We start from the raw sequence: 25,715 nt of genomic DNA, 5'->3' as shown, positions 1-25,715 counted from the left end.
CCTAAGCATTAGTAGCAATCATAAGCAAACAACCAGTTCACAAGTTTGCCAGTGCTTGTTGTTTGCTGTTGGTCGCAAGCATGTGGAGTCGCCATGTTTCCATGATTTGCTATGATCTGCCATGGAGTAGATTTCATTGTGATTTCACCGCCCTAACGCCAACAACGTGCCATAAAGTTTACATGAAATGCAACAGCTGATTTAGTCTGTGAAAAATGCCAAAATGTCCGATGTCCGTTGAGGTTGCATAGTTTTTCGAGGGTGTTTCAATTTAAAACTGCACGTTTTTATAAACTACTCACAATTTTTGCATAAATATGCTTCCCTCGTGATATATTGGAAGTTTTAACACATTCTGCTGACACATTCTCTGCATTTCCGCCCGCATAATCATAGCAAAAGTTTTGTGATTTTGTCGTTACAAAGTTTACGGAAGCGGGACAATGGCATCATTTAGAATTCACGAGGATCAAGAAAATACTGCGTTGGGTTTGAGAAAAGATGCTGATGTATTCTCAGCCGCCACCCAGCGCCGCGCCCTCGGGGACCTCAGCCAGTTCGCCTGCCATCAGAACCGAAATATAAAACATGTAAGTAAATAGAAGGAAGTTTTGCGTATAAAGCCTGCTTTTCATTCGTGAAAAAGGCCCTGTTGATCATAAAGCTATGTTTTAACGTCAATTAGGTTTTATTTATGCTTAGTAGGTACTCTCCTACTATTTTTAGCCACGTTATTAACGGCGGTTACCAAAACGGTTGGGAGTCGTTCTTAAGTTACTTTGGCATAATTTGCAGGCAGGAATGACGAATGGGCCTTGCAAAGTTCAAGATGAGAATAGAACGGTGCGTCAGATCAAAAATGAAAAAAAAATTGTACCCCTTGTGGCTCAATTTCGCGCGTTCAGTGTGTACGAAGACAAACCTACAGAAACCGAGGTTAAAAAACGGGAGCCCACATTTAAGCCTTTTGTAGCCAAGGAGATCAGAAAGGACAACTTCTTTAGCAATGCAGCAGAGAATGTTAAGGCATTATGTGCACAGATGGAAAAGAAAAAAGAACCAGAAGCTGTTCCAGTTAGGTAAGTATGATATTAGCAACCAATATGACTTATATACAAAATGATTCATATAGTGTCTTGTGAAGTTACATATTGTACATTGAATACAATATGAAGTGATTTCAACTTTGTTTTATGATATATGAGAATGTGTATCGAATCTGTCTGTTACCTTTTCATTTTTCACAGCATAGATTACAGAGCTTGCATCCTGTAAATGGACATAGTCTACTTTTGATACCAGAAAATACAAGATTCCATGGGATATACAAAAACCTAAATCCATATAGATGAGGTCATGGATATCAGCTAGTTATTGATTAGCCTATGAGGCATATATAAGCATTCAGTTTCATGTGTTAATTTTATGGTTACAGTAATTTTAATCTACAATTTTTTGACTAGTTCTCTGAATTCAGAGGACAAAAACTTTGCTGTAGTGTTCTTTAGTGCCAAAAAAGCAATTGTGGGTCCAAAGAAAGCTACACTTTTGATTAGGTGACTGTGTAGTATAGGTATTCCTTTTTAATATTAATCTAATTTTGTTTTGCTGATGTACAGCACAGTCTTATTTCTTGCATCAACAATAATTCTGATAGATAATTGAAAGTAGGTTAAGCTTTTTGCTGCAATACAAAATATTGTGTCCAATCATGAAGATATGTACCTATTCTACAACTTTTTAACTGACATCTGAAACTTAAATCATTGAGGTACTAAGATAATATTGCATGAAATTGCATTTTTTGCAATTACACCATTTTGTTCTCCTGCTCCTCAACTATAGGCACCATTTTTTCATATTCATAGACTTCCATTGCAAGAAAAGAGAGATATTGAAAAAGAAAATGTTGTGGAGTCGCCAATGTCTGTTGTTGACTCGAGCATCCTGTCCATGTCAATCTCAAAAAATGAGAGCCAAATCCGAGAAGATGATGAAGACACTACTACAGCGCAGACTGATCGAGAGATGTTCTTCCATGTTATAGAGTACAGAGAGGATATTTACGACCATATGAGGAATATTGAGGTAGGTATTACAATTTTTTAATGGAAATATTTTGTTTATTTTTGTTTTCATAGCCAACTAACCAATGATTAAATCTCTATCATAGTTGTGTATAATGAAATCTACACTTTACTTGTAGATAAATTATAAACACTAGGTACTTAATCACACTCCTGTACTTATTGCGCTCATCTGGTGCAGCTCCGTGCCATAAAACAAAATTGAATTTAAAAAAAAAAAACCAGTCAAGTCAATTATTTGGACTCTCATACAAAGGATTCTATACCATCATAAAAGATATAACATTATTACTTTTATTACTTATTACATTACTTTTAATTTTTTTTTCATTTGCATGGCAGCATATAACACAATATAAATACAAATAAATTTTTATTGCAAATCATTATAAATTATATTGAAGTGACCATAAAAGTATCTTACTTTTCAGTATCAAATAACTTTTGATTCATAATCACATTAATAATATGTATGTTAACAAATTGTTAAGTAAGTCACAGGCTTGCTTGGATTCATTGAAGACCTTTGTGTAGATCTTTGAAAGAATTTTTGTCTTTGAATCTTGACTTGATGCATCAGCGAAAGGTCATCAAAATAATTTTCACATATTATTTTATATGTCAATTGTAGGAACCTATTGCCCTCAGTTCTCATAAGTCTCCAAAGTCATCTCATAAATCAGTTATTTTCTACTATCTCTTTTGATTAATAAACACTTCCCAATATTACTGTCACAGTCTCGGTTTATCTGTGTCGCTAACAGTGAAGATTTGTTATATCTACATCTTTCAAACTTTTGGCTTATCTTTCAATTACTGCAATGGAATTATGCATTGAAGTAATAAAGTATAAAGTGGATAAAGTTAAAGACCTGGAAAGTGATGTGGCTACTTTTTTCCAGATGAATTGTTCTTCAATTCGTGTGGGTAAAAGTAGCCAGGAGATTTTTAAAAATTTTAATCTACACAGACAATTTTGTAGATATCATCTAATATATAAAATAAATACATATAAAAAATTTAGATTGAAGCTGATTTACAATCTCAAAATATTAATTTTAAGGTAATTAAATAATTAATAAGGTAATAATAATTTTAAGGTAAAGAACAGAGCCAATCCCCGCTACATGCGCAAGCAGCCATATATCACACACGTCACGAGGTCCATTCTCGTGGACTGGCTGGTGGAAGTGTGTGACGAGTACGGGCAACAGAGCGAGACCCTGCACCTCGCCGTGTCGTACGTGGACCGCTTCCTGTCTTACATGCGTGTAGTACGCACCAAACTGCAACTTGTGGGCACCGCAGCTACTTACATTGCCTCGTAAGTCTTCATTTGATATTTTGTAATTTTCCAATTTCTATACTCATATTCCTCATTGCTGAAGGTCGTGACTCCTTTCCAATTATCACGTAATATAGGAGTTGTCTTGTGATGATAATGTGGTAGGTTTCCAGATCATTCAGGATACAACTTGACTAAAGAGAACGAGATTTCGACTCTGATTTTTAATTAATTTAGTTTTTATCAGAAGTTAGAGATAGGAACCACTGGCTAAACATGGTGCGATTGCAATCAAGAGCTAGTTTGCAATGGAATAAAAAAACATGAAAAACAATATGGAAAGAAAATATAGCTTTTATTATTCAATATTACAGAATTTAAAAAAAAGCAATTATAGACTGAATTTCAGTACCTAATAATACTTTCTTCCAAATGTGAAGTTCTTTTTTGTTTGACAAGATTAATTTGTTTGGGAAATAAATTTACGTTCCTATTTTTATGACCACAGGAAATACGAAGAAGTATATCCACCAGAAGTGTCAGAGCTTGTGTACATCACCGACGACACGTATACCAAAAAAGAAGTGTTGCGCATGGAGCGCCTGATCCTCAAGGTGCTGTCGTACGATCTCACCACGCCCACCGCTCTTGCCTTCCTGTCGCTCTTCTGCATCACCAACAAATACCCCAAGAAGATCTTTTTCCTAGCTGCTGTGAGTGTTTCTTATGTCACTCGGATTGTACAAGTTCGGCCGCAGAAATCTTATTTGTACCCAACTGCAGTGAAATTCAAAATTAGGTTTATGTTATGGGTTTGATGTATGTCTGTTCCTATATCCACTCGTAACTACTCCTCCGCGCAAACGATTTTGATAAAATTGATATGTTCATGATACATCATAAGATTTGTCTAGTTGAAGCGCACTGGGTACATAAAATTCTTAAAAAAATCAAAATGGCGGGTTTTATACGCTTTAAAAGGCGGGTGCGGGCTGAAAAACATCAATGAAAACCGCAGTAGGGGGTGATTTTTTTTTGAAAATTTTAAATTACTTGCAAAATAATATCAGGTTTTTGTAATTTAGGGCCTGGCAACCCTAACTGTAACACACACAGAGAAAGTGAGTTTCTCTGTGTGAGACATCTGATTTTTAATATGGTGGTAAAATTGAAGTGAGGTAAAATTGATGCATGTTTCTCTATTTTGCAGTACATAGCGGAGCTATCGCTGCTAGAGGCGAAGCCGTACCTGCAGTTCAAGCCGTCGGTGATCGCGGCGGCCGCGCTGGCCACGGCGCGGCACTGCCTGCTGTGCCGCCGACACGGCTGCCACGAGCGCGAGCAGGGCGACGACTCCGTGCACGAGGAATGCGCTGCCGTCGGTATGCGCTTTTCCTAATGACATGTGCTGCTTTGTAAACCAAAGGAGCACGGTTTATTTACGAAATATTTTTTTTTTATTATCATCCACATTAAAACACATTTCATGGTCCTTTTCGGCAGAAGTGGCGTTAGAACATTCCTTTTTTTCGATAAAACATTAAGTTACTCAGTACACAAGTCTCCTAAAGAAATTTTATTTCGAAATATGATATTTTAAATTGAATGCCATTTTCATAGTCAGCATCTCAAGAAGTCTGTTAAAATTTGTCACAGAATCTCATAGATAGATAATAATAAAAATTACCAACCCTGAGATACTTGCCCAAACAATACATTTTGAAATCTCAAAAATTTACAACAAAATGCACAGATTTGTTTTGTAACAAATTAGATTTTAAACTCAAGTCACTTTAATCACTTGATTCCTCAGTAGGATATCTAAGACCCTAGTTAGTTATAAATATTGTATTTTAGATAATTTAACTATTTATTTCAATATATCCTGTTAATTTAGGCATGGATTAGGTCTATTTATTGTATTAGACTACTGGCCCATGCTCAAAAAAATTATGGGTCATATGAACCACCAGGTGACGTATATAGGACGATATAAGAGCATAAAATAATACGATTCAGCACTATGCCGTCACTATGAACAGTATTCACAGTATGAAACTAATGCCGTACAGAATGAAATGACCAAATTCACCTTCGAAATTGTCAGACAATCAAAAAATTTACCGACTTTGTGGCGCACCATTTTTTTACGGCACTGCGCGCATTCTTATTATTTTTAATGGATCTATCGATGGTAAAAATGCCGTACACCATATTGCCCCGTACCATACTGTACCGTATTGCCGTAAATATATGACCAAAATGTAGTCACTCTACCTGCACTTTTGAATTCTCACCAGCACTCAGTTGGACAGCTTACAAGTGGCGGCATAGTGCTGAATCGTATTATTTTATGCTCTTATATCGTCCTATATACGTCACCTGGTGGTTCATATGACCCATAATTTTTGTGGGCATGGGCCAGTAGTCTATATGACTTTTGTTTTTAACGCAAGATGTAACTGCCCATAAATGTAAGTTACATGAGACTTATAGAACTTGAGACTTCAGTTCCATTACAAATAAATAATACTAGCTGATGCCCGCGACTTCGTTCGCGTGGATGTAGTTTTTTAAAAATCCCGTGGGAACTCTTTGATTTTCCGGGATAAAAAGTAGCCTATGTGCTAATCCAGAGTATAATCTATCTCCATTCTAAATTTCAGCCCAATCCGTCCAGTAGTTTTTGCGTGAAGGAGTAACAAACATACACACACACACACACACACACACACACACGCACACGCACACGCACACGCACACGCACACGCACACGCACACGCACGCACACACACACACACACACACACACACACACACACACACACACACACACACACACACACGCACGCACACACGCACATACAAACTTTCGCCTTTATAATATTAGTGTGATAATAAACAGAATCCTGTAAATAAGGTTGGATAAGGTTGGTACTCTTGCGATCATTTGGAGTGTTCTTGTACCGTGTGAACATAGCTAAAGCTGCGGTTTTCCCCGCAGCGTGGCCGGGCGAGCTCGTCGAATTAGCGGGCTACTCGCTGCCCGAGCTCGGCGTGTGCGCGCGCGAGCTGAGTCGCACCCACGCGCACGCGCCTCTGCAGCCCTACCAAGCCATCCCCGACAAGTACAAGAGCAACAAGTGAGTATACAACAGACCGTCAACAACCCTGAGTCATGACTGTGATAACGTCCATGATAGTAGAAATTTCTTTTAAATCATTTTCATTTGGTGATTTTTTCTTCACAGTGATTTCATAGATTATTTTTCAGTTTTTGCACTAGTTGCATTAATTGAACTAGATGTTTTTTTTTTCTAACACCTTTCAATTTTCGGTCACAAAATCTCCACCGAGATAAGTTGTCTATCAAGGAATATAATAATGCAAAAATGTGTCCATCAACACAAGTTTGTGTGTGTAAACACTGCTCTGTATTTCCCTTACTTCTTCTTCGTCTCATTGGCTTTATATTCCTTACTGTCATAGTCCAAAGGGACTGCAATCCGTCTGTAAAAACTTGACATTAACTCAGTCAAAATTCTTTGTGTACTTAATTAAAAATTCTACTATAGTCCAAAGCCTAGATGTATATATTTTGGTGCTTAATTGTAGATACGACGGAGTTTCGACAATCGAAGCCAAGCCAATGTTCCCCGTGGCGAAGTACCAGGCGCCCGCCGCCGCGCGCGCGCCGCTGCCCGAGCCCAAGGCGGGCTAACGTGACCACAATACCATCCTAGCCTATAGCATGCACAATATAGGGTGCGCCCGCACTGCAGATATTTACTGCGCGATTTTTTCCCTCACAATTGAGGAGTTGGTAAACAGAACCGGACTAGTCCACAAAATTAAATTTTATTGGATAGGGAAATCAGACTACAATTGCATTTTTAAGATCTTTAGTATTGGAATAATCCGGTTTTGTTTGAAAACACACTTTTTGAGGCTATAAATAATAACAGTGATTGACGTAACGTTAGCGTTTGAGTTAAAAAGGACTAGTGCGGTTCTGTTCGCCATCTCATCATCATTCTGTGACACACACATTGAGAATAAAACTGACCCTATCCAAAACCTAGATTTTTTCAATATGACCATTTAAAGATTTACGTTTAGCAATTGAGTATACTTGTAATGTGGCACTAGTGTCATCTTAGGTCATAAAATTTATCAAAACAAGTATTTTTAACATGTATGAGTATGTTTTTTCTTGCAAAATTACAGCTATTATTACAGTTGTAACTTAAAACTGTCAATTTTTGGATAGTGCCAATTTTATTTTTTATGTGCGAATGAAAATTGTGTGAAGCCGTACACACACTGAAAAAATACACAATCGCTTTTATATTCATTCCATATATCACAAAATTGTGCGGGGAAAACTGCGGTGTAATTTCACAGTGCGTGATGACTCTTAAGCGCAAGTAAAAATTAAAAACTCTCAGGCTGAGATCTATAGTGTTTGGTACGCGACAGGTCGAGATGGCAATCGAGGTAAGAGGCGGGGGGACGCCCCGAATCCATATCCAGCTCGATCTGTCGCGTACTTTGGATTAGAAGAATATGAAGACGCAAATTTTTTTGAGTAGGTTCACTAACGTTTGAGTAAGATGGACTTATAATAAAAACAAGAGCTTTAGTCCATTTTATTTCCTAATATTACATGGATCTTAAATCAACCAGTTTTACAGCTCTGGGTTCCGAGAGTTTGAAGAAAAATTTAGTCTCACAGACTTATCAAAAAGCTATTAATAAAACATATCTGATCCAAAGAGGCCTATTTTCAAAACCTGTCATACCTAAAACTCTTGACGTGACCACGTCTGTTCGCAGTGGTCCCACCCATGTCTACTTTAGTCTGTATGCCTACATGATATTTATTTCAATTATGTTTCGTAAATCTAACTTATAAGAAGGAAATATTTTTACTTTATTCACAGACTTATCAAAAAGCTATTAATAAAACATATCTGATCCAAAGAGGCCTATTTTCAAAACCTGTCATACCTAAAACTCTTGACGTGACCACGTCTGTTCGCAGTGGTCCCACCCATGTCTACTTTAGTCTGTATGCCTACATGATATTTATTTCAATTATGTTTCGTAAATCTAACTTATAAGAAGGAAATCTTTTTACTTTATTCACAGACTTATCAAAAAGCTATTAATAAAACATATCTGATCCAAAGAGGCCTATTTTCAAAACCTGTCATACCTAAAACTCTTGACGTGACCACGTCTGTTCGCAGTGGTCCCACCCATGTCTACTTTAGTCTGTATGCCTACATGATATTTATTTCAATTATGTTTCGTAAATCTAACTTATAAGAAGGAAATCTTTTTACTTTATTCACAGACTTATCAAAAAGCTATTAATAAAACATATCTGATCCAAAGAGGCCTATTTTCAAAACCTGTCATACCTAAAACTCTTGACGTGACCACGTCTGTTCGCAGTGGTCCCACCCATGTCTACTTTAGTCTGTATGCCTACATGATATTTATTTCAATTATGTTTCGTAAATCTAACTTATAAGAAGGAAATCTTTTTACTTTACTAATAATTATTTTCTTCACAAAGTTTGAAGAAAATAGTACAGGTATTTAATCTAGTTTACAGTGTTCAATGTTGGCATTTACTAAAGTTAAGACTCTTAAAAATTTTAGATGTAACAATTTTAAATGGAAATATGCGCGTTTTTTTACCGCGCTGATTAAAATTTTTGTAATTTTAGTTGACTGTCTACAGATCGCTATGCCTTTGTAAGCATATTTTATTATTGTGCCCCTCCATTTTTATCAATTGATGTAAACATCAAAAAAGATGATTTGGGCTGGTCGTACGAAACGTCGCATTGTCATCTCAAAAAAAAATCAGGTAGGTAGTCAAAAAAATTTTTTTTGCGGCAATTTTGAGTTCAGTTTGTCGATGACTCGTGATAGATAGATCACACAGGTTCTTTGTGACTTTGCGAACTGCTAAGACTTATTCGCTATTAGATAGTTTAAAAAAAATATTGTTGTATTGTGATTAACTTGTGGACCAATTTAATATAACTAGGTAATTGTCATATTAATTACATGACAGTAGTTTTAAAAATAATTGTCTACTTTTAGCATATACAGTAGTAATAAACAGATAATTGATAAACGATACTGCATTTAGCATAAAAAAGTTGAGCTATTTTAGTTTTTGTAGGATTTCGGATTTTAAACGAAGCGAGGTAATGTTTATTTTGAAATACCACTTCTTAGCGCCTATTTTCATGTTTGTTAGTAAATTATTATTATTATTTTGAGATATAAGGTATGTTTTTAATATTGATAAGTAATTTTTAATTTAATTTAATATAAAATCCATATTTTGCTCCACTTTTGCGATTGGAGCTAGGGACCTATAATAATATATAGATTTAAAAATAACCGGTGTTTTCTTTGAACCCTTTTGCCCTCGTGAAGTGTTGACAGTTTGACACAGTGTGCCTTAATGGTCGTCTTCCTTTGGAATGCAGTGAAAGCGCAAGATGGTCCCGGCTATGACGTGAGCAGTTTCCTTTCAAGTTTCTAGCCATTCAATTATGTGTTATAATATGATGTGTGACACAAATTATTATCGGACGTGGCTGATTGCCGCGACTTAAGGTGCATGAGACTGGTCTGCCCACGAAATTCAAATTTAATTTGGTTTTTCGCAATTTGTAAACTTATACAACAAAACAGGCTTATGGCATTCTAATTGCGTCAATGGCAATATCACATATACAAATTGCGAAAAACCAAATTAAATTTGAATTTCGTGGGCAGACCAGTCTCATGCACCTTAAGTCGCGGCAATCAGCCACGTCCGATAATAATTTGTGTCACACATCATATTATAACACATAATTGAATTTTTGAATTTCGCTTGATGATAAAATGTACACAGAACTGAAACTATATCGGACTGAGTCGACGACGTAACTTTGAGTGCTCGGACGTCCGATAGATATCTCTCAATTTACCGCTTACGGACGCGTCCGATAGCCTTTAGAGTTTAGAGTCATTACGCACAGTCGACTTGTTGCCCGGCAACTTTCACATAAATTACAGATTCTAACAGTCGCCGTCGACTGAGTTGCCGGGCGACTAGTCGGCCGTGCGTAATGGGTCTGCCAAGATGCATGTCTATTTGGAGATCACACGCTTCACGGTGAGGCCACAAACACTGCAACCCGGCAATTATCCTGGCTGTCCGAAAAATACGAGACAATCACACCCTTTAAAGAGAAAAGAAAAACGGTGCAAAAACTAAATTTATGTCATTCACAAGATTACCTGATTAAGGGTCATTAAGAGATTAGCTCGTTGAGTACCTAATTAGTTCATTAGGAAATACCTAGTTACTTTTTAGGGTTCCGTAACCTTTTTAGGATGCCAACGGGACCCTATTACTTAACCGTCTGCTGTCTGTCAGCGAGCTGTATCTCGTAAACCATAATAGGTAGAGTTGAATTTTTCACAAAATGTGTATAGTACGCACAGGTTCAGATGGCAATCGCGGTATGATGCGGAAGGACGCCCTGCACACCCGCAGCAGGTAAGCGCGGGGGCTATGCGGGGAGTCCTTACCCGGTGGCCATCTCAGCCTGTCGCGCACTATACCTACAAATTTCAAAATGGCCGTTATGGCAAGGAACTTCGTGTGCGAGTCCGTCGCACTTGATTTTAAAAAGCAAAGCATTCCCCTGGATGGCTATAAATGAAACTACCCAGTCTTGATTTATATATTTTAATTGCAAAAATAATTCATATTCCTTCCTAGGTGATGTGCGAGGTTCCTCATTATTTGTACTTGCGTCGTTTAAGGTGGTTGGTAAATCAATAATTTATTTATCATGACTCATGAGTTGTGTACACGTTGCCTAATCCCTTCCCAGCAGCTGGACCTGGAACAATGAAACAAACATTTTACTTATCTAAAATAACTAACTGATCAAGAGCGTGTTAAAACGGGTATAAGGCAAGGTTCCATAGTCATGCTAGTTGCTAAAAATAACGGTCATTATTTTGTAAACGTAGTTCTATTCCAAAAGCTATCTAAGAAACCTCATAATAATTTTAAAATACAAAGATAAATGATATCACTAGATTTGTTAGTGAAATTGTCTAATTGAGTTGCCGTCTTAACATCTCCCGGTTAAAGGTTGCCTGGTAGAGATTGCTCCAAGCAATAAGGCCACCTTTGCACACAACTGTTTTTTCTGTTTTCTTCTTTCTGTGTTGTGATCCTATACGTGTGTTTTTGTGTGCAATAAAGTGTTCTATCTATCTATCTATCTATCTTCCGGGTGTTAGCCATTTCCCTAAGGGATATTATGGCCATTTCGCTCCGACGTATAGGTACAAGAGGTTATGTAATTCTATAATGACATTTTTTGGAGTCGGTGGCAATAAGTAGCCAATGCCATTTCGCTACGACAAATATGTAGGTATATTATGTACCTAAGTGTATGATTACTACGATATCGGAATCAACAGGAAGGCGGTTGAACTTGAGGCAACTATACGGCCTACGTACCTGATTGTTTACCTTCACTTACTCAATAGGCACTGCCGGAACGTGAGATGCAACTGATCTTGCATAACTTGCCAACCGCAATAAAAAGAAGCCTTTTCAAAACGAGCTTATGCTAATTGTGATTTGTTGCGACCGCATTTGAATTTACGGCGTGCTCGCGCACGCGTGGAATCCTAAACGGCTCGCAGCTGCCGGTCTATTCGCATTTTACGCCGTTGCATTGGTTATGACTAGCTGATGCCCGCGACTTCGTTCGCGTGGATGTAGGTTTACAAAAATCCCGTTAGAACTCTTTGATTTTCCAGGATAAAAAGTAGCCTATGCGTTAATCCTTGGTGTAATCTATCTCCATTCTAAATTTCAGCCAAATCCGTCAGGTTTTACGTGAAAGAGTAACAACTAACACACATACATATACTCGTAGTTATACCTACACAAACTTTCGCCTTTATATAATATTAGTGTGATTAGTGTAATGTTTATGGTTCGGCTCCAAATTTTAGCAAATGACTCGTGATGTCGTGAATTGTTTGGCCAGCGGCAATCGTATCGTTCCGCACATTCACGCTAGCCACAAGTGTAAATTAAAAATTTATAACACCCCCGACAAGTGAAGGTTACAGTAACAAGAAAAGAGCTGATAATTTTCAAACGGCTGAACCGATTTTCTTGGTTTATAGCTAAGAACACTCTCGATCAAGCCACCTTTCAAACAAAAAAATCTAAATTAAAATCGGTTCATTAGTTTAGGCGCTACGATGCCACAGACAGATACACAGATACACAGAGACACAGATACACACGTCAAACTTATAACACCCCTCTTTTTGGGTCGGGGGTTAAATAGTTATATGACTAGATACTTCGGAACGTATTTTCACAGATTCGGATCGGATGCAGTGCGTAATCGCTCTTAGTCTATCATTATGTATTGTGAAAGGCAATAATAATTGTGAACAGCAGAAATCACAGACCTATTGGCATAATGATGGCTGGAAATATTTGGGCACGTAATTCGGCTAAGGTCTGGTTTGAATCACTGGCAGAGCTAAAAACCTAGGTTTTCCTGTCAGTTCTCTGGTGTCGGGAAGTTGGGGTTTTAGGTCCATCTCTATGACTCGAAGAGCAAGCACATACCTACCTAAAACCGCTCTTGCGCCTGATCACTTTCCGTTCATATCGGATTAGGAGAGTGGAGAAGAGAGAGTGCAACTACAATATATCTCCAGCGAGTTGGCCCGTTTAACTTTAAAACTCAATATAAGCTTCTAGAACGCATCTACAAAATTTCATTGAATTTAAATGGTTAATAAACAAACGAGTCTATTTAATACTAACTAATAAAACTGTTGTCATCATCAAGTTAGCAGCAGTCCGTGGATATTATTTGTCCTTCTCGGTAGAAAAGGCATTCCGAACCAGAGGTAGATGCTCTTGACAATTCAAAAATACTTGTAAAAGTCTAATCGAATAAAAATATTTCGAATTTTAATTTGAATTTAGAGAAAGTCAGCGCGGGCCAGACATTCGTTATTTTATAAAAGCTGAAATATTCTATGCGTATTATCCCCAGCACAGGAATGAACGATCAGCAACCATGAAGTTTCCATGAAGACCATGATCCAAACTTCATAATGGTTAATCGTTCCACCCTGTGTTTCAGAGAAACATTCAGCTTTTATAAAATAACGAAGGTCTGGCACGCGCTGGCTCTTGTCCATTACACCTACGGAGTTCTTTTGAAATAGGTGTTATTTTGCCGACTGTACTTAGTAGTACTAGTACAAGAACAGTATTTCAAAAAAATATCAATTTTATACTGAAGAAAAAGTTTGCTTTTTCTAATAACTATCAAGGCCCCAACAAGGCCCTAAATAGGTAATAACCTTAAATGGAATAAAATATTTAAAAAAGTCACTCTACAAGTTACCAATAATAAAATGTCAATAATTGCGATTTCTGCTGCTTTCAAATACTTATTCTATACTGGTGGTTTCTTTTGTGAAAAAATAAATATAAAATAAATTTTCTGTTTTATTTCTATCACCTCTGACCTCATCGTGAACATTTATAAATTATAACTAAAACTAATATGAGTTAATCATCATCAGCCCATCGCCGGCTTATTAAGCCGAACACTCCTAGTCCTCTCCAACTGAGAAGGTATTTATTAAGGTAATAGTCGACCACTCTGGTGTGGGCAGATTTTACACACCTTTGGGAACATTATGGAAAACCCTTAGGCATACAGATTTCCTCACGATGTCTTACTTCACCGTCAAAGGATGTGATATTTAATTTCCGAAAATGCACCCATCCCCGACGAGTTAGAAATACGTAGAACCCGTGGCCACCCGAATAGGATTGCCTCCTAATAGCTGACGAGGTTCTTAAGACATCTTAGAGCAGTTACGCACTCATCCAATCAGAGTCCATGAAAATACGTATATTAAAAAACTCGTATATTGCTTACGCACTAATCTGATCTCTGATCCAAATCCAAGCTATTCAGTGGACATCTTTGACATATCTGTCATACGTCCGATTTGAATCCGAGGCACATTCGAGTTTTTTTTAAAGAATATTAGCCATGCTTATCATGATTAATACTCCCCTTTCCCCTCCATTTAAGCGTAGCTTGTGCTAGGAGTGGGTACGACAATAGTGTAACGGGTGGGGTTTGAAGCGCCGACCTTTCGAAATTTAGTCCGCTCTTCAACCTGTTGACCTATCGAGGCTTAATATTGTCACGGATGGCGGATATATTATTTTCACGGACTCGGATCGGATGAATGCGTAATCGCTCTTAGGCCTCATTTACGGAGACGCGGGGCGTCGCGCGTCGCGTGTGTCGTGGCGTCTCGCGGCGCGTCGTACGTCTTTTTTGTTTACGGTGCGGCGGCGCGTCGAGCGGCATTTATCATCGCACGCGTAATCACAAACATATGGCACTATACGATCTTGTTCATAGAGATGCGAGGCGGGAAGAGTGGCAGTGCCCGCCGCTGTGCCCGCGGCGAAACCTTAAAGCGTGTACGCGACGGGCTTCGCGGAGGGAGGATTACTCAATCAACCCGACTAGTTTCGGCATCGCTTCATCGAGAATTGCCGCCGCGTGCGCCGCCACGATAAACGCCGCGTGAGACGCGTCGATGCTATACGCGGGCTCGGCCGCAAAAACGCTCCATTTCAAACAAACGCGTGTAAAATTGCTTCTCTGTAAACGCACTCATATATTTATAGTTGTGTATGTTTAACAAATATCAATTGCTTTAACAGTAAAGGAAATTATCGTGAAGTAACTGCATCCCTCAGAGTTCTTCACAATGTTTTTTAGCCAGCATGTCAGACTATGGTCTAATCCCTTCTCATTCTGACAGAAGACTTGTTCTTGTAATGAGCCTGCGATGGGTTGATTATGATGATGATGACCCATAACTACACCCTAGAGGTTACACTAAGGTTGAAATCTATAGAGCACACTTTGACTTAAGTTCCAGTTAATAGAAGACAGATTTATGCCTGCTGTATAACACTGTCTCATTTTAACACTGTATCATGTTTGAGCAAAGTCAAAGTGCGCTCTATATATCTCAAGCTAAGAGTTAAATAAAAGTACTTACCTGATACTAAGATCAATTGAGACACCTCTGGTATCAACATTTTCATTAGCAGTGAGTGCATATGTGGACACAGCATCTACTAAGTGTGCAATAAAGCCTCCATGCAAAGTGCCTCTTTGGTTCAGATGCTCCGGCCCTACTTGGAATTCTGTCACCATCCTTCCGTTATCACAGCATACTACTTTGACCTGGTAAAAAGACTTTCTAATGATTATTCCAAATAGTGTAAGGCTTAAACTGCTGGATCTATTAGCTTGAGATTTTGCATGTTGTCTAGTAAAAAATGATAGTTGTAGATAGATGTAGTCATGTAGTCTAGTAGAAAATGATGGATTCCGGCTAAGGAGGGATTTTCAAAAATTCTACAATTTTCGTAAGCGAAACCGAGGGCTTCAGCTAGTGGGTAAGTATCACATTAAGTACCAAGATTAAATATTTTAATATTGTTTTGAATTTACCTTTTTTAGGTTATGATCGAAACATTTTGTTGTAGCAATGGTTTTTGTAAATAGCTCTGCTATTTTGGCTCCTTTAGTACACATCTTATAGTGGTTTATTTACAAAGAAATGAAGTGGTTAAATAATTATTCTAAATAAACATATTTTAATGTTTTTGTGTTTACATATTTTACTTGCTATCAGTGTCAACTGTCAACTGTCGATTATATAACGTCATTTTTACGGCCCTGGCTTCTAGCTTTTTGAGCCTATGAATTTGTCGAAAGTTACCAGCTATTAACTAAATAAATAAATACCTAAACAAATAAATATACCTAGACAAATAAATAAAGTAGAGCCTATTTAGCTTTAACTAGAGTTGTCTAGTGACTAGTAAAAGCTGAGAATATTAAAAGGAAGTTTTAATGATGCTCATGCTTACCTACTTAGTAAATGCAATGATTTTGTTTTTGCTATAGAGATTTAGATATTATTATCAAAAACCCTTCAAAAACCCTAAAAACATAGGATTTTAAACTAGATTAATATTAATTAGTATTGTATTAGATAACTCTGTGGTTGTACCGCAAGGGAAGAAAACGCATTGAAGTAAACGGGAATTTGCTTACGAAGATCGGTAATTATTATTTTATATAAGATGTTCCACATGGTCGGTGGTTCGATCCCGGGCATGCACCTATAACTTTAGGCGATTGATTAATATCACTTGCTCATGGGTGAAGGCAAACATCGTGAGGAAACTTGCATGCCTGAGAGCTCTGTATAACGTTCTCAAATGTTGATGAAGAGAGGTGTGTGAAAATTGCCAATCTGCACATAGCCAGCGCGCGAGGCGGACTGTGGGCCCTTCTCCTCTTCAACCCTTCTTTTTGGGTTCCGTAACTCAAAAGGGAAAACGGAACCCTTATAGGATCATTTTGTTGTCTGTCTGTCTATCGTGAAAATGTCGAAAAAAATGCTTGAGTACGGAATCATCGGCGCGCGAGTCTGACTCACACTTGGCCGGTTTTTTATTGTAAGAGGAGATCCGTACTCAATAGTGGGTAGACGATGCCTTGAGCATCATGGTGGTGATTATACCATATTATACTATTCGACGCGACATAATAATTACATTATCTAAAAGCAATTTTGCTCAATCAAATCCAGATTGTACTTCAAGTTACAGTTTAAAGTATAAATAAATAGAATATACTGAATACTTGTGAGTAATATTACCTTACAGTAACTACCAAGCTTTCTGATTCTGAAGCACTCATTACAATGTGCAACAGGCGTGCATTTGACTCGGTCCTTTGTCCGAAGCTTTCTTGCTTTAAGTACCAATACGGCAACTCAACCCGCCCCTGCAGGTTTCATCGCTTTTGACATACAGAAATTCCGACAAAGTTGGCGCTTCTCGTCCACTGACTACAAGCTCATTGCACACATTATTATATCAGCGATACAAATGTTCCTCTGTAAGGTAACAACTAACGACGTCCTAACGAACATCGTTGTCTGCACTTCTGTCAATCGCAACTTGACATTGTCTGGTGGGAGATTACGCCCGTGGCTAGTTAGTTACCTACAGGTCGTCTAGAAAATGAAAGGGGAAAAGTATGGGTTTAATAAAACTACCGTATCCGTTCCAAATTAGCCCGCTTACGTCTTAGACTGCATCATCACTCACCACCACTGACCAGTTAAGATTGCATCAAGGGCTATCTTGTAAAGCAATAAAAAAATCTTTGTGCGAAGAAAGCACTGTATTTGAAAGTATTTAGAGATATAGATTCGATCAATAGAATCGGCACTTCAACAGCAGCAGCTGTTGCCGTAAGAATGCCTGGTGGTCCCGGTCTAAAGAACGACTGCGTTTGTCTACGCTGCTTTGTTTCGCATCCAAAAGGTTCTACCCGATAGAGTGAACATGAATTCCACAAAGTAAGGATTATCCTACTAAAAGTACAACTTTGGTATTTTTATGTGTATTAAAATTTTTATACGGCGGCCTTAATATGCCACTCGGCAGATGTGCACTGTGCTTACGTTTACATGCTTTTGATTACGGTGACAGCTTAGTGCATAAGACATGCACCTCCTATTCATGAGGCCGGGGGTTCGAACCCGTACATGCACCTCTAACTTTTCGGAGTTATGTGCGATATATACCTCATTCATCAAAATCGGCTCCTTAGTTTAGGCGCTACAGATAAAAATCAGATTCTGATACATATTACATACAGTCATACATACATAGACTGTTAATCATAACCCTTCCTTTTGGCTTTGCCGTAGTCGGGTAAAAAACAAACGAAGACAAAAATTGTGTGACAAAGTTGTGTGGTGGCAGTACTATTTTAAAACTCGTAAACACTGTAACAGGAAACCTATTCACTTGGAGCTTTTAAACATGTTTCTCAGTGACGACAAAAGCCTGAAATACAAGGCGAGACTGAAACCGCTCGGTAGCTTTATGCGCGCGTACGCGTGTACAATTTCATCCCAAGAAATTGTATAAGGTATAGGTCGCTTACATGAAACAAACCCTGCCATACACCCTTTAAGTTTAAAAGATTGGGGGTTGCAACGATAAAATTTATAATACTATTTCGTAGAAAGAAAAAAAAAATTACACTTTAGACTTTAACGTAAAATTTTAGACACCTTCTTTACCTGTTATCTCCCAAAGCCACCATGATCCAAAATTCATAGTCGCTGATCATTCCTCCCTGTGTTGGGGACAATACGCAGAGACTTTCAGCGTTTATAAAATAACGAAGGTCTACCACGCACTGGCTCTCTCTCTCTCTATGTTGTCATTTATGCAGATATAAACTTTCAGCTTGAAGTGAAGAAGTGCGTAAGCTACTACAAATGTGGCTCTCTTCCAAAATCAATGATACAAATAGTTCTATGACTACTTCGGAACGTATTTACACGGACTCGGATGAGTGCGTAACCCACCCTTAGCTTGGATGAAGCCTTACAATATCTCTATGATCCTAGATTAGGGACTAAAATCGTACTTTTGACATGAAAGTTTACATATAGAGCAAATATGGCGCGTGTGATCCCTAAAATGCATTATACAGGCATATATTTGGTAGAGTCAACTACTGGTGAACTGTATCTATACTAATAAATAAAATTGGAGTGTCTGTCTGTAATTTCGAAATAACTACCTCATATTAAGCTCATATGGTTATTTGAACGATACCAACACCGAATCACACGTTTTTAAAATTTTTGTCTGTCTGTCTGTCTGTCTGTCTGTCTGTTTGAAAAGGCTAATCTTGGGAACGGCTGAACCGATTTTGACGGGATTTTCACAGACAAGTAGAGAATTTATCAGGAAGTAACATAGGCTACTTTTTTAACCGACTTTCAAAAAGGGAGTTGTGTTTTTCTACCTATGTACACCGAAATCTCCGAGATTTCTGAACCGATTTGCGTCATTTCTTTTTTAATCGATAGAGGAACTTTGCGACATTGTTTCATAAAAAATTTGGAGTCCAACTCCTCAATCCTGATGCTGCAGGGGATCTGACCAATCCACGCGGGCGAAGCTGCGGGTATCAGCTAGTATAATATAAGGTAGGAATAATGACTTGTGTGTATTCCTAGAATTTATACCAATAACATAATAATATTATTATCGTTATCAGAATAACGCAACATAAGTCCGACCTTTCTTTGAACCTACTCGTAGGCACTCAGTTATACAGATATTCTTGAAGCCAAATAGGTTCATATACATACCAAGCATACATTGAAGCCAAGTAGGTACATATAATATGTTCTGTACAAAATGAATTTCACGTCTTTAAGAGGGCTCTCTCCGTCACTCGTTTCATACAATCGTAGTTCCAATTTCATTTGAATATTAAGCAACCAAAGTCCATGAAATGCAGACATATTCTAGAAACTAATATCTATGTCTGTGGTTTTCCAGATTTCTGTTAAAATATTCGATTTCAAAGTTACGCGGTCTTAAAAATTTTCATACAAATCTTTGAGCCCCTGTAATTTTAAAACTACATATTTTTAGAAAAATCTAAAACACCACAGACACAGATATTAGTTTCTAGAATATGTCTGCAAAATTTCATGGACTTTGGTTGCTTAGTATTCAAATGAAATTGGAACTACGATTGTATGAAACGAGTGGAAACGAGTGACGGAAGGAGCCCTGTTAATTCCTGTTCCCGAGATACACATCTCCGTACATCAACAATCAAAATCGGTTAAACATAAAGAAAAGATAGCAGATGACATAAATTATTATTAAGGGGCAAGCGACGGGTCTGCCCGCGAAATTCAAATTTTACTTGGTTTTTCGCAATTTGTAAACTAATACGACAAAGTAGGCTTATGGCACTTTTTCGTAAACTAATTGAGTTATAGTCGATACTCGAGCTAATTTCTTAAACTGGACCCCTTCAAGTAAAGATTTTTATATAAACCTGTGAGGATGATACTGCCATTGCCGCTATTAAGGTGCTATAAGACTACTTTGTCGTATTAGTTTACAAATTGCGAAAAACCAAGTATTTGAATTTCGCGGGCAGACACGACGCTTGCCCCTTAATAGGTAGGTAGGCTATCATGGTATGCATAGATATTATTTACTCGTACTTACCTAGACCCATCCACGTGCCGGAAGCGTTAGTAGAAAGTAAAATAAACAAAAAGTCTTGATACAATGTATTATTTTACAATAAGTAGTGAGTCAACTAAACAATATCTATACTAATATTTTAATAAATAAAATTGGAGTGTCTGTCTGTAATTTCGAAATAACTACCTCATATTAAGCTCATATGGTTATTTGAACTACAGACTACAAACTAGACTACAAATATTACAGACAGACACTCCAATTTTATTTATTAGTATAGATATACATGATACAGCATTCATGTCCACTATATATTTAAGTATATAATGGACAGCGTGACGGCGGTTCATCGAGGAGTAGGGAACAAACTGGGAAACGAAGATCACTATTGGCAGAAGGCTAATAGCTCGCTTATGAAGCACGGTTTCTCACAGCACACCTCGACTATGCTGCTCCGGGGTTCTTGTTCTTCCACTTCAACCTCATCAACCAATTCCACCTCTTCCTCATGTAATTTCGACCCAGATTGAGTGAGTGTAGTTGGCCCTGGTAAAATTTACATTGGTTTGGAAAAACCGGCCATGTGCGAGCCGGACTCGCACACGAAAGTTCCGCACCATCGTATAAATCACATCAAATCAAAATATTTCTTACTCAACTAAACTTTTACAAGTACTTTTGAATCATTAAATACATCTACCACGTGTACCTTTTCTACCGACAAATACAAGAATTAATACTTAAATTTTTTTTAATTTTCATGGCATCCATTTTAATTGTTTTATTACTTGACATTAAAGCGGAATACACATCCTATGGAAACTAGTACTCTCTACCTATTTCGATTCACTATATAAGCCGGCTGACAGATAGACGGGTGGACGGACGGGACGGACGGACATCAGAGGCTATCCCTATCTATTTATAGGGTCTAGTTTGCACCCTATGACCCTACGGGTAAGGAACCCTAAAACAACTGACTTCCTGGCTGACACCTTTCCTCACGATGTTTCCCTTCGCCGTGATATTTAGTTAGTTGCTTAAAATGCACATAGCTCCGAGAAGTTACAGGTGCGTGCCCGGGATCGAACCTCTGACCACCCGAATAGAAGGCCGACGTCTCAACCACTAAGCTATCACCGGATTAGCACTTACAAGGTCTCGGCATAAACATCGGTGGCTCAGCCTTGGCTCTCTCACAGGAAATGGACAACGCATAGACTAGGGCTCGACCACAATATGTCCGTGCTCTCTCCTCTAGGTGTGACATCCCCGTAGAAACTATCAACATTAGACAGACCAGTGTGATGTTCATTTTGCACACCTGTGAAAGGTTTGAAAGATAAGTAAGTAGGTAGTTAAGCGATTTCCGCCGCCATTAACATATTTGCAGTACCAGAAGAACCGCTGATGCATTGCCGGCCTTTCAGGAATTTGTTGGTCCGCCCCTTGAATAACACCATCTTGTAATCTAATGGGGACACTGCAGAAGGGAGTTGGTTTCGCACAGTTTGCATGTGCGTGGAAAAAAGGATCAGGCATAACGGGCGGTCGAAGGGCACCCAGGTGGTGAGGGTGAAATTGCCTGCGGTGGCATGTGGTGCGGTTGTAGAAAAAGGAGGGTGGAATGAGGTCAAACAGCTCTTCAGAACACTCCCCATTATAAAGGCGATAGAACATACAATGAGAGCTTACGTCTGCGGTGCTCCAGGCTTTCCAACGTGCCAGTTACACTTTTTGACTTCAAAGTTTGCAACATCAGCGCAAAGTTGCCTGCCTATCGGGGTTCTAGAGATAGTATTATATAATTCGAAGAACGTGCCCAAGAACGTTTGACCTGGTTCCTCCTTCACCTTCCTACTATCGTATCGCAAAGCATCGTCAAGGTCTACCCGTATGTAATCGAAGTTCCACGGACACGTATAAAGTGATTTGCCTCCTTGCTTTTAATCCGAACTGTTAAGATATCAGTGGTCAGTTTTCCCCTTAGAATAACCATTTTTCCCTCTTCTTTTCATATACTTACATACCTTCAAGCCGACAGTGAATAGGCATTTTCTAGACAAGCACTTTATCTTAGGCCGCATCATCACTTGCCAGCAGGTTTTGATGCAGCCAAGCGTTAGACTATAAATTAATAAAAACACTATCAGCTCAATATAATCACCAAGCGATAGACACTGCTGGGCATAGGTCTCTTATCCAGCAGCGAACTTATCAAATTAATTGGGAAAAAATAGCTTTTTGTAACAAATACCTACCTATTTAGATGTTATACACAAGTTTTTAGTTTATAAGTGCTAGCTTTAAAAATATATAGGCAGTATGTAAAAAATACTTACCAACATATTTTGATTCAGTGTAATTTAAAACCTATATCACGTCTGCCTTTGCTAAGAAGAAACTCAAAATAAATGCGGACGCTGTTTGTTTTCTACTTATAACTTCCTTTAGAGTAGGTATAGTCCAGTAATTCTGTAATATGAGATGGAAAGTTTTCAGAATGTTATGCAAATTGGTGGTTTTATAGATTTCGATGTGCTCTTTCCGAATTTTTATTTTGCTACCTCGTACCTTTGCCGCTCGCGCCGCCATCTTGGAAAAATGGCGCCCAAAAACAGTTTTTTCACGATAACTTCTTTCCCACTCATTTTACGATAAAAATGTCTATGTAACAATTAAACTAAAGACAATTTCCTACAATTTGTGTAGTCACCTTTTTTTGTAGACTCAACAGTTTCAGCGTACGAGCGCCACAAAGCCCACTCCAACACTTGTTTTGGCTAAATAACTCATTTCCACCCTACCATGTGGTAGAGTGAGTGGCGTGATTTTTTTTATGGTATCTCCAGGAGCCGGTAGTCACCTTCAATTTAAGCCATCAGTTCGACCAGAGAATACTAACACTCTTCAGAATTCTGCTCGATATAAGAGTAAATATACTGCATCGCAGTTTCGATCTCACGTGCATATGAGCCTTTTTTTTGGGTTTTAAACCCAAAAGATGCCCATGGGACCTTATTACTAAGCCTCCGCTGTCATCCGTTTGCTTGTCCGTCTGTCCGTCTGTCTGTCAGCGTGCTGTATCTCATGAACCGTAATAGGTAGAAAGTTGAAATTTTCACAGAATGTGTATTTTTATTGCCGTTATAATAACAAATAATAAAAATTTCAAAATGGCCGTCATGAAAATAAAAATAAAAAAGAGCATTATTTCTTGTATTATGGTACGGAACCCTTCCTATGTGAGTTGGACTCGTACTTGACCGATTTTTCGGCGTCTCGAGCATGTTTATAATGTGGTCGCAGTCAATACACAATATCGCAATTCGTGCATGAAAATTTTACCTCGCACTACAAACTAAAAAAATAAAAAATGGGTCAAGTGCAATCCCAACTCGCACACGAAGGGTTCCGTACCATCAAAAAAGAAATAACATTACTTTTTTGTTTTTTTTTTCATGTCAGCCATTTTGAAATTTTTATTATTTGTTGTTATAACGGCAATAGAAATACACATTTTGTGAAAATTTCAACTCTCTATCTATTACGGTTCACGAGATACAGCCCGCTGACAGACAAACGGACGGACGGACGGACGGACGGACGGATGACAGCGGAGACTTAGTAATAAGGTCCCGTTGGCATCCTTTGGGTTCGAAACCCAAAAAAAAGGTCCATATTCATATGAGATCGAAACTGCGATGCAGTATATTTACTCTTATCTCGAGCAGAATTCTGAAGAGTGTTAGTATTCTCTGAACGAAGTGATGGCTTAAATTGAAGGTGACTACCGTCTCCTGGAGATACCATAAAAAAAAATCACGCCACTCACTCTACCACATGGTGGTGTGGAAATGAGTTATTTAGCCAAAACCAGTGTTGGAGTGGGCTTTGTGGCGCTCGTACACTGAAACTATTGAGTCTACAAAAAAAAGGTGACTACATAAATTGTAGGAAATTGTCTCTAGTTTAATTGTTACATAGCAATTTTTGTCGTAAAATGAATGGGAAAGAAGTTATTGTGAAAAAACTGTTTTTGGGCGCCATTTTTCCAAGATGGCGGCGCGAGCGGCAAAGGTACGAGGTGGCAAAATAAAAATTCGGAAAGAGCACATAGAAATCTATAAAACCACCAATTTGCATAACTTTCTGAAAACTTTCCAGATAAGACCCTTTTTGACGACCAAATTACTGGGCTAGTAGGTATAAGTATATATTTATATTGTTTAAAGAACATGAAATAACAAAGTGATCGGTATTTGTCGGGGGTTTAAAAACAAGCAGAATATCGGATAAAAATACCGAGGTATTATTAAAATTTCGCAGGGTTACTATCAAAATTGTTATTTTCACTAGATAGATAGATTATTATAAAATTGTAGGTTAAATGCCAAATATTGTATTGTCTGATGTCTCCATTTATTTTCATACAATAATCGTAATAGGTGTGTCTGTGCGAAAAATTATTTCATTTCTCTAATTCTTAATTTTTAATTAATAATCGTTATTCGTGACATTCCATAAGCTCTTAGTTCTTCGCTGGAATGAATCATTAACAAATTCAGAAATGATGAATTAGGTAAGGTCGAATCTGGTCCAGAAGAATACCTGATCAACCCGACTTCAGGCAGTCTTGTCTGTCATACGCCTAGAGTGATTTTGTGGCTTAGTGCCATGCGAAGCAATGAAGCATGAAGGAGATCATGAATGAAGCGAGCCTTTGAGGTCAAGTAGAGCAAAGGCAGATGTGGCAAGTGAAGCGCAAAGTTGACATCCGTAGCAAAGCCAAGGTCAAGCAGGTGAAGCTGAATGAAGGGACGACGCGAATTCTTTGACGCGATAAACTTGACACCCTTGGGTCCCCTACTAACGATTGAGACAGCCAGGCAGTATTAGTCAGTCAATCCGTAAGTCAATCAGTAAGCACTCCAGCCAGCCATGAGCCAGCTGTCAGTCAGGATCTTGTTAGGCAATATTGATTTGATATTAACGATTTCCGTGCTCTAGCAGCAACATAACCCGATTTTATCGTCCGTTGATCTGTCGGTAGGGTATTTCCGCGAACGACAAGAAAACAGGAACGATATACCTACGGC

The 25,715-nt window shown here is 38.2% G+C and overlaps 4 protein-coding genes across 4 annotated transcripts in view; 1 reads left to right on the top strand and 3 right to left on the bottom strand.

Annotated features, from left to right (window-relative positions):
• The window catches only part of LOC123880578 (acyl-coenzyme A thioesterase 13-like), a 42,752-nt gene that overhangs the window by 12,618 nt on the left and 4,419 nt on the right, over positions 1–25,715 (bottom strand). Inside the window, exon 2 of the mRNA XM_045928773.1 lies at positions 18,991–19,000. The gene's annotated coding sequence lies outside the window, so the exon portion shown is untranslated. The remainder of the gene's footprint in view (positions 1–18,990; positions 19,001–25,715) is intronic.
• On the top strand, positions 151–9,797 carry LOC123880557 (cyclin-A2-like). Its single transcript, XM_045928740.1, has 8 exons — positions 151–590; positions 796–1,079; positions 1,869–2,088; positions 3,188–3,411; positions 3,881–4,085; positions 4,583–4,754; positions 6,376–6,514; positions 6,987–9,797. The coding sequence occupies exons 1-8, from the start codon at positions 444–446 to the stop codon at positions 7,090–7,092; spliced, it is 1,497 nt and encodes a 498-aa protein (XP_045784696.1). The 5' UTR covers positions 151–443; the 3' UTR covers positions 7,093–9,797.
• On the bottom strand, positions 11,129–16,204 carry LOC123880586 (acyl-coenzyme A thioesterase 13-like). The gene is made up of 3 exons (XM_045928781.1): positions 16,013–16,204; positions 15,555–15,742; positions 11,129–11,299 (listed from the first exon to the last, which is right to left on the bottom strand). Exons 1-3 carry the CDS (start codon positions 16,094–16,096, stop codon positions 11,254–11,256), a joined length of 318 nt encoding a protein of 105 aa, XP_045784737.1. The 5' UTR covers positions 16,097–16,204; the 3' UTR covers positions 11,129–11,253.
• Positions 20,787–23,047, bottom strand: LOC123880583 (bombyxin A-2 homolog). The gene is made up of 4 exons (XM_045928779.1): positions 22,959–23,047; positions 22,647–22,743; positions 21,772–21,940; positions 20,787–21,162 (listed from the first exon to the last, which is right to left on the bottom strand). Exons 2-4 carry the CDS (start codon positions 22,704–22,706, stop codon positions 21,002–21,004), a joined length of 390 nt encoding a protein of 129 aa, XP_045784735.1. The 5' UTR covers positions 22,707–22,743; positions 22,959–23,047; the 3' UTR covers positions 20,787–21,001.

The sequence above is a fragment of the Maniola jurtina genome, chromosome Z (assembly GCF_905333055.1).
Source record: "Maniola jurtina chromosome Z, ilManJurt1.1, whole genome shotgun sequence".
NCBI lineage: Eukaryota > Metazoa > Arthropoda > Insecta > Lepidoptera > Nymphalidae > Maniola > Maniola jurtina.
Note: the sequence above shows the minus strand (reverse complement) of the source record. Positions and strands in the feature narration are given on the sequence as shown.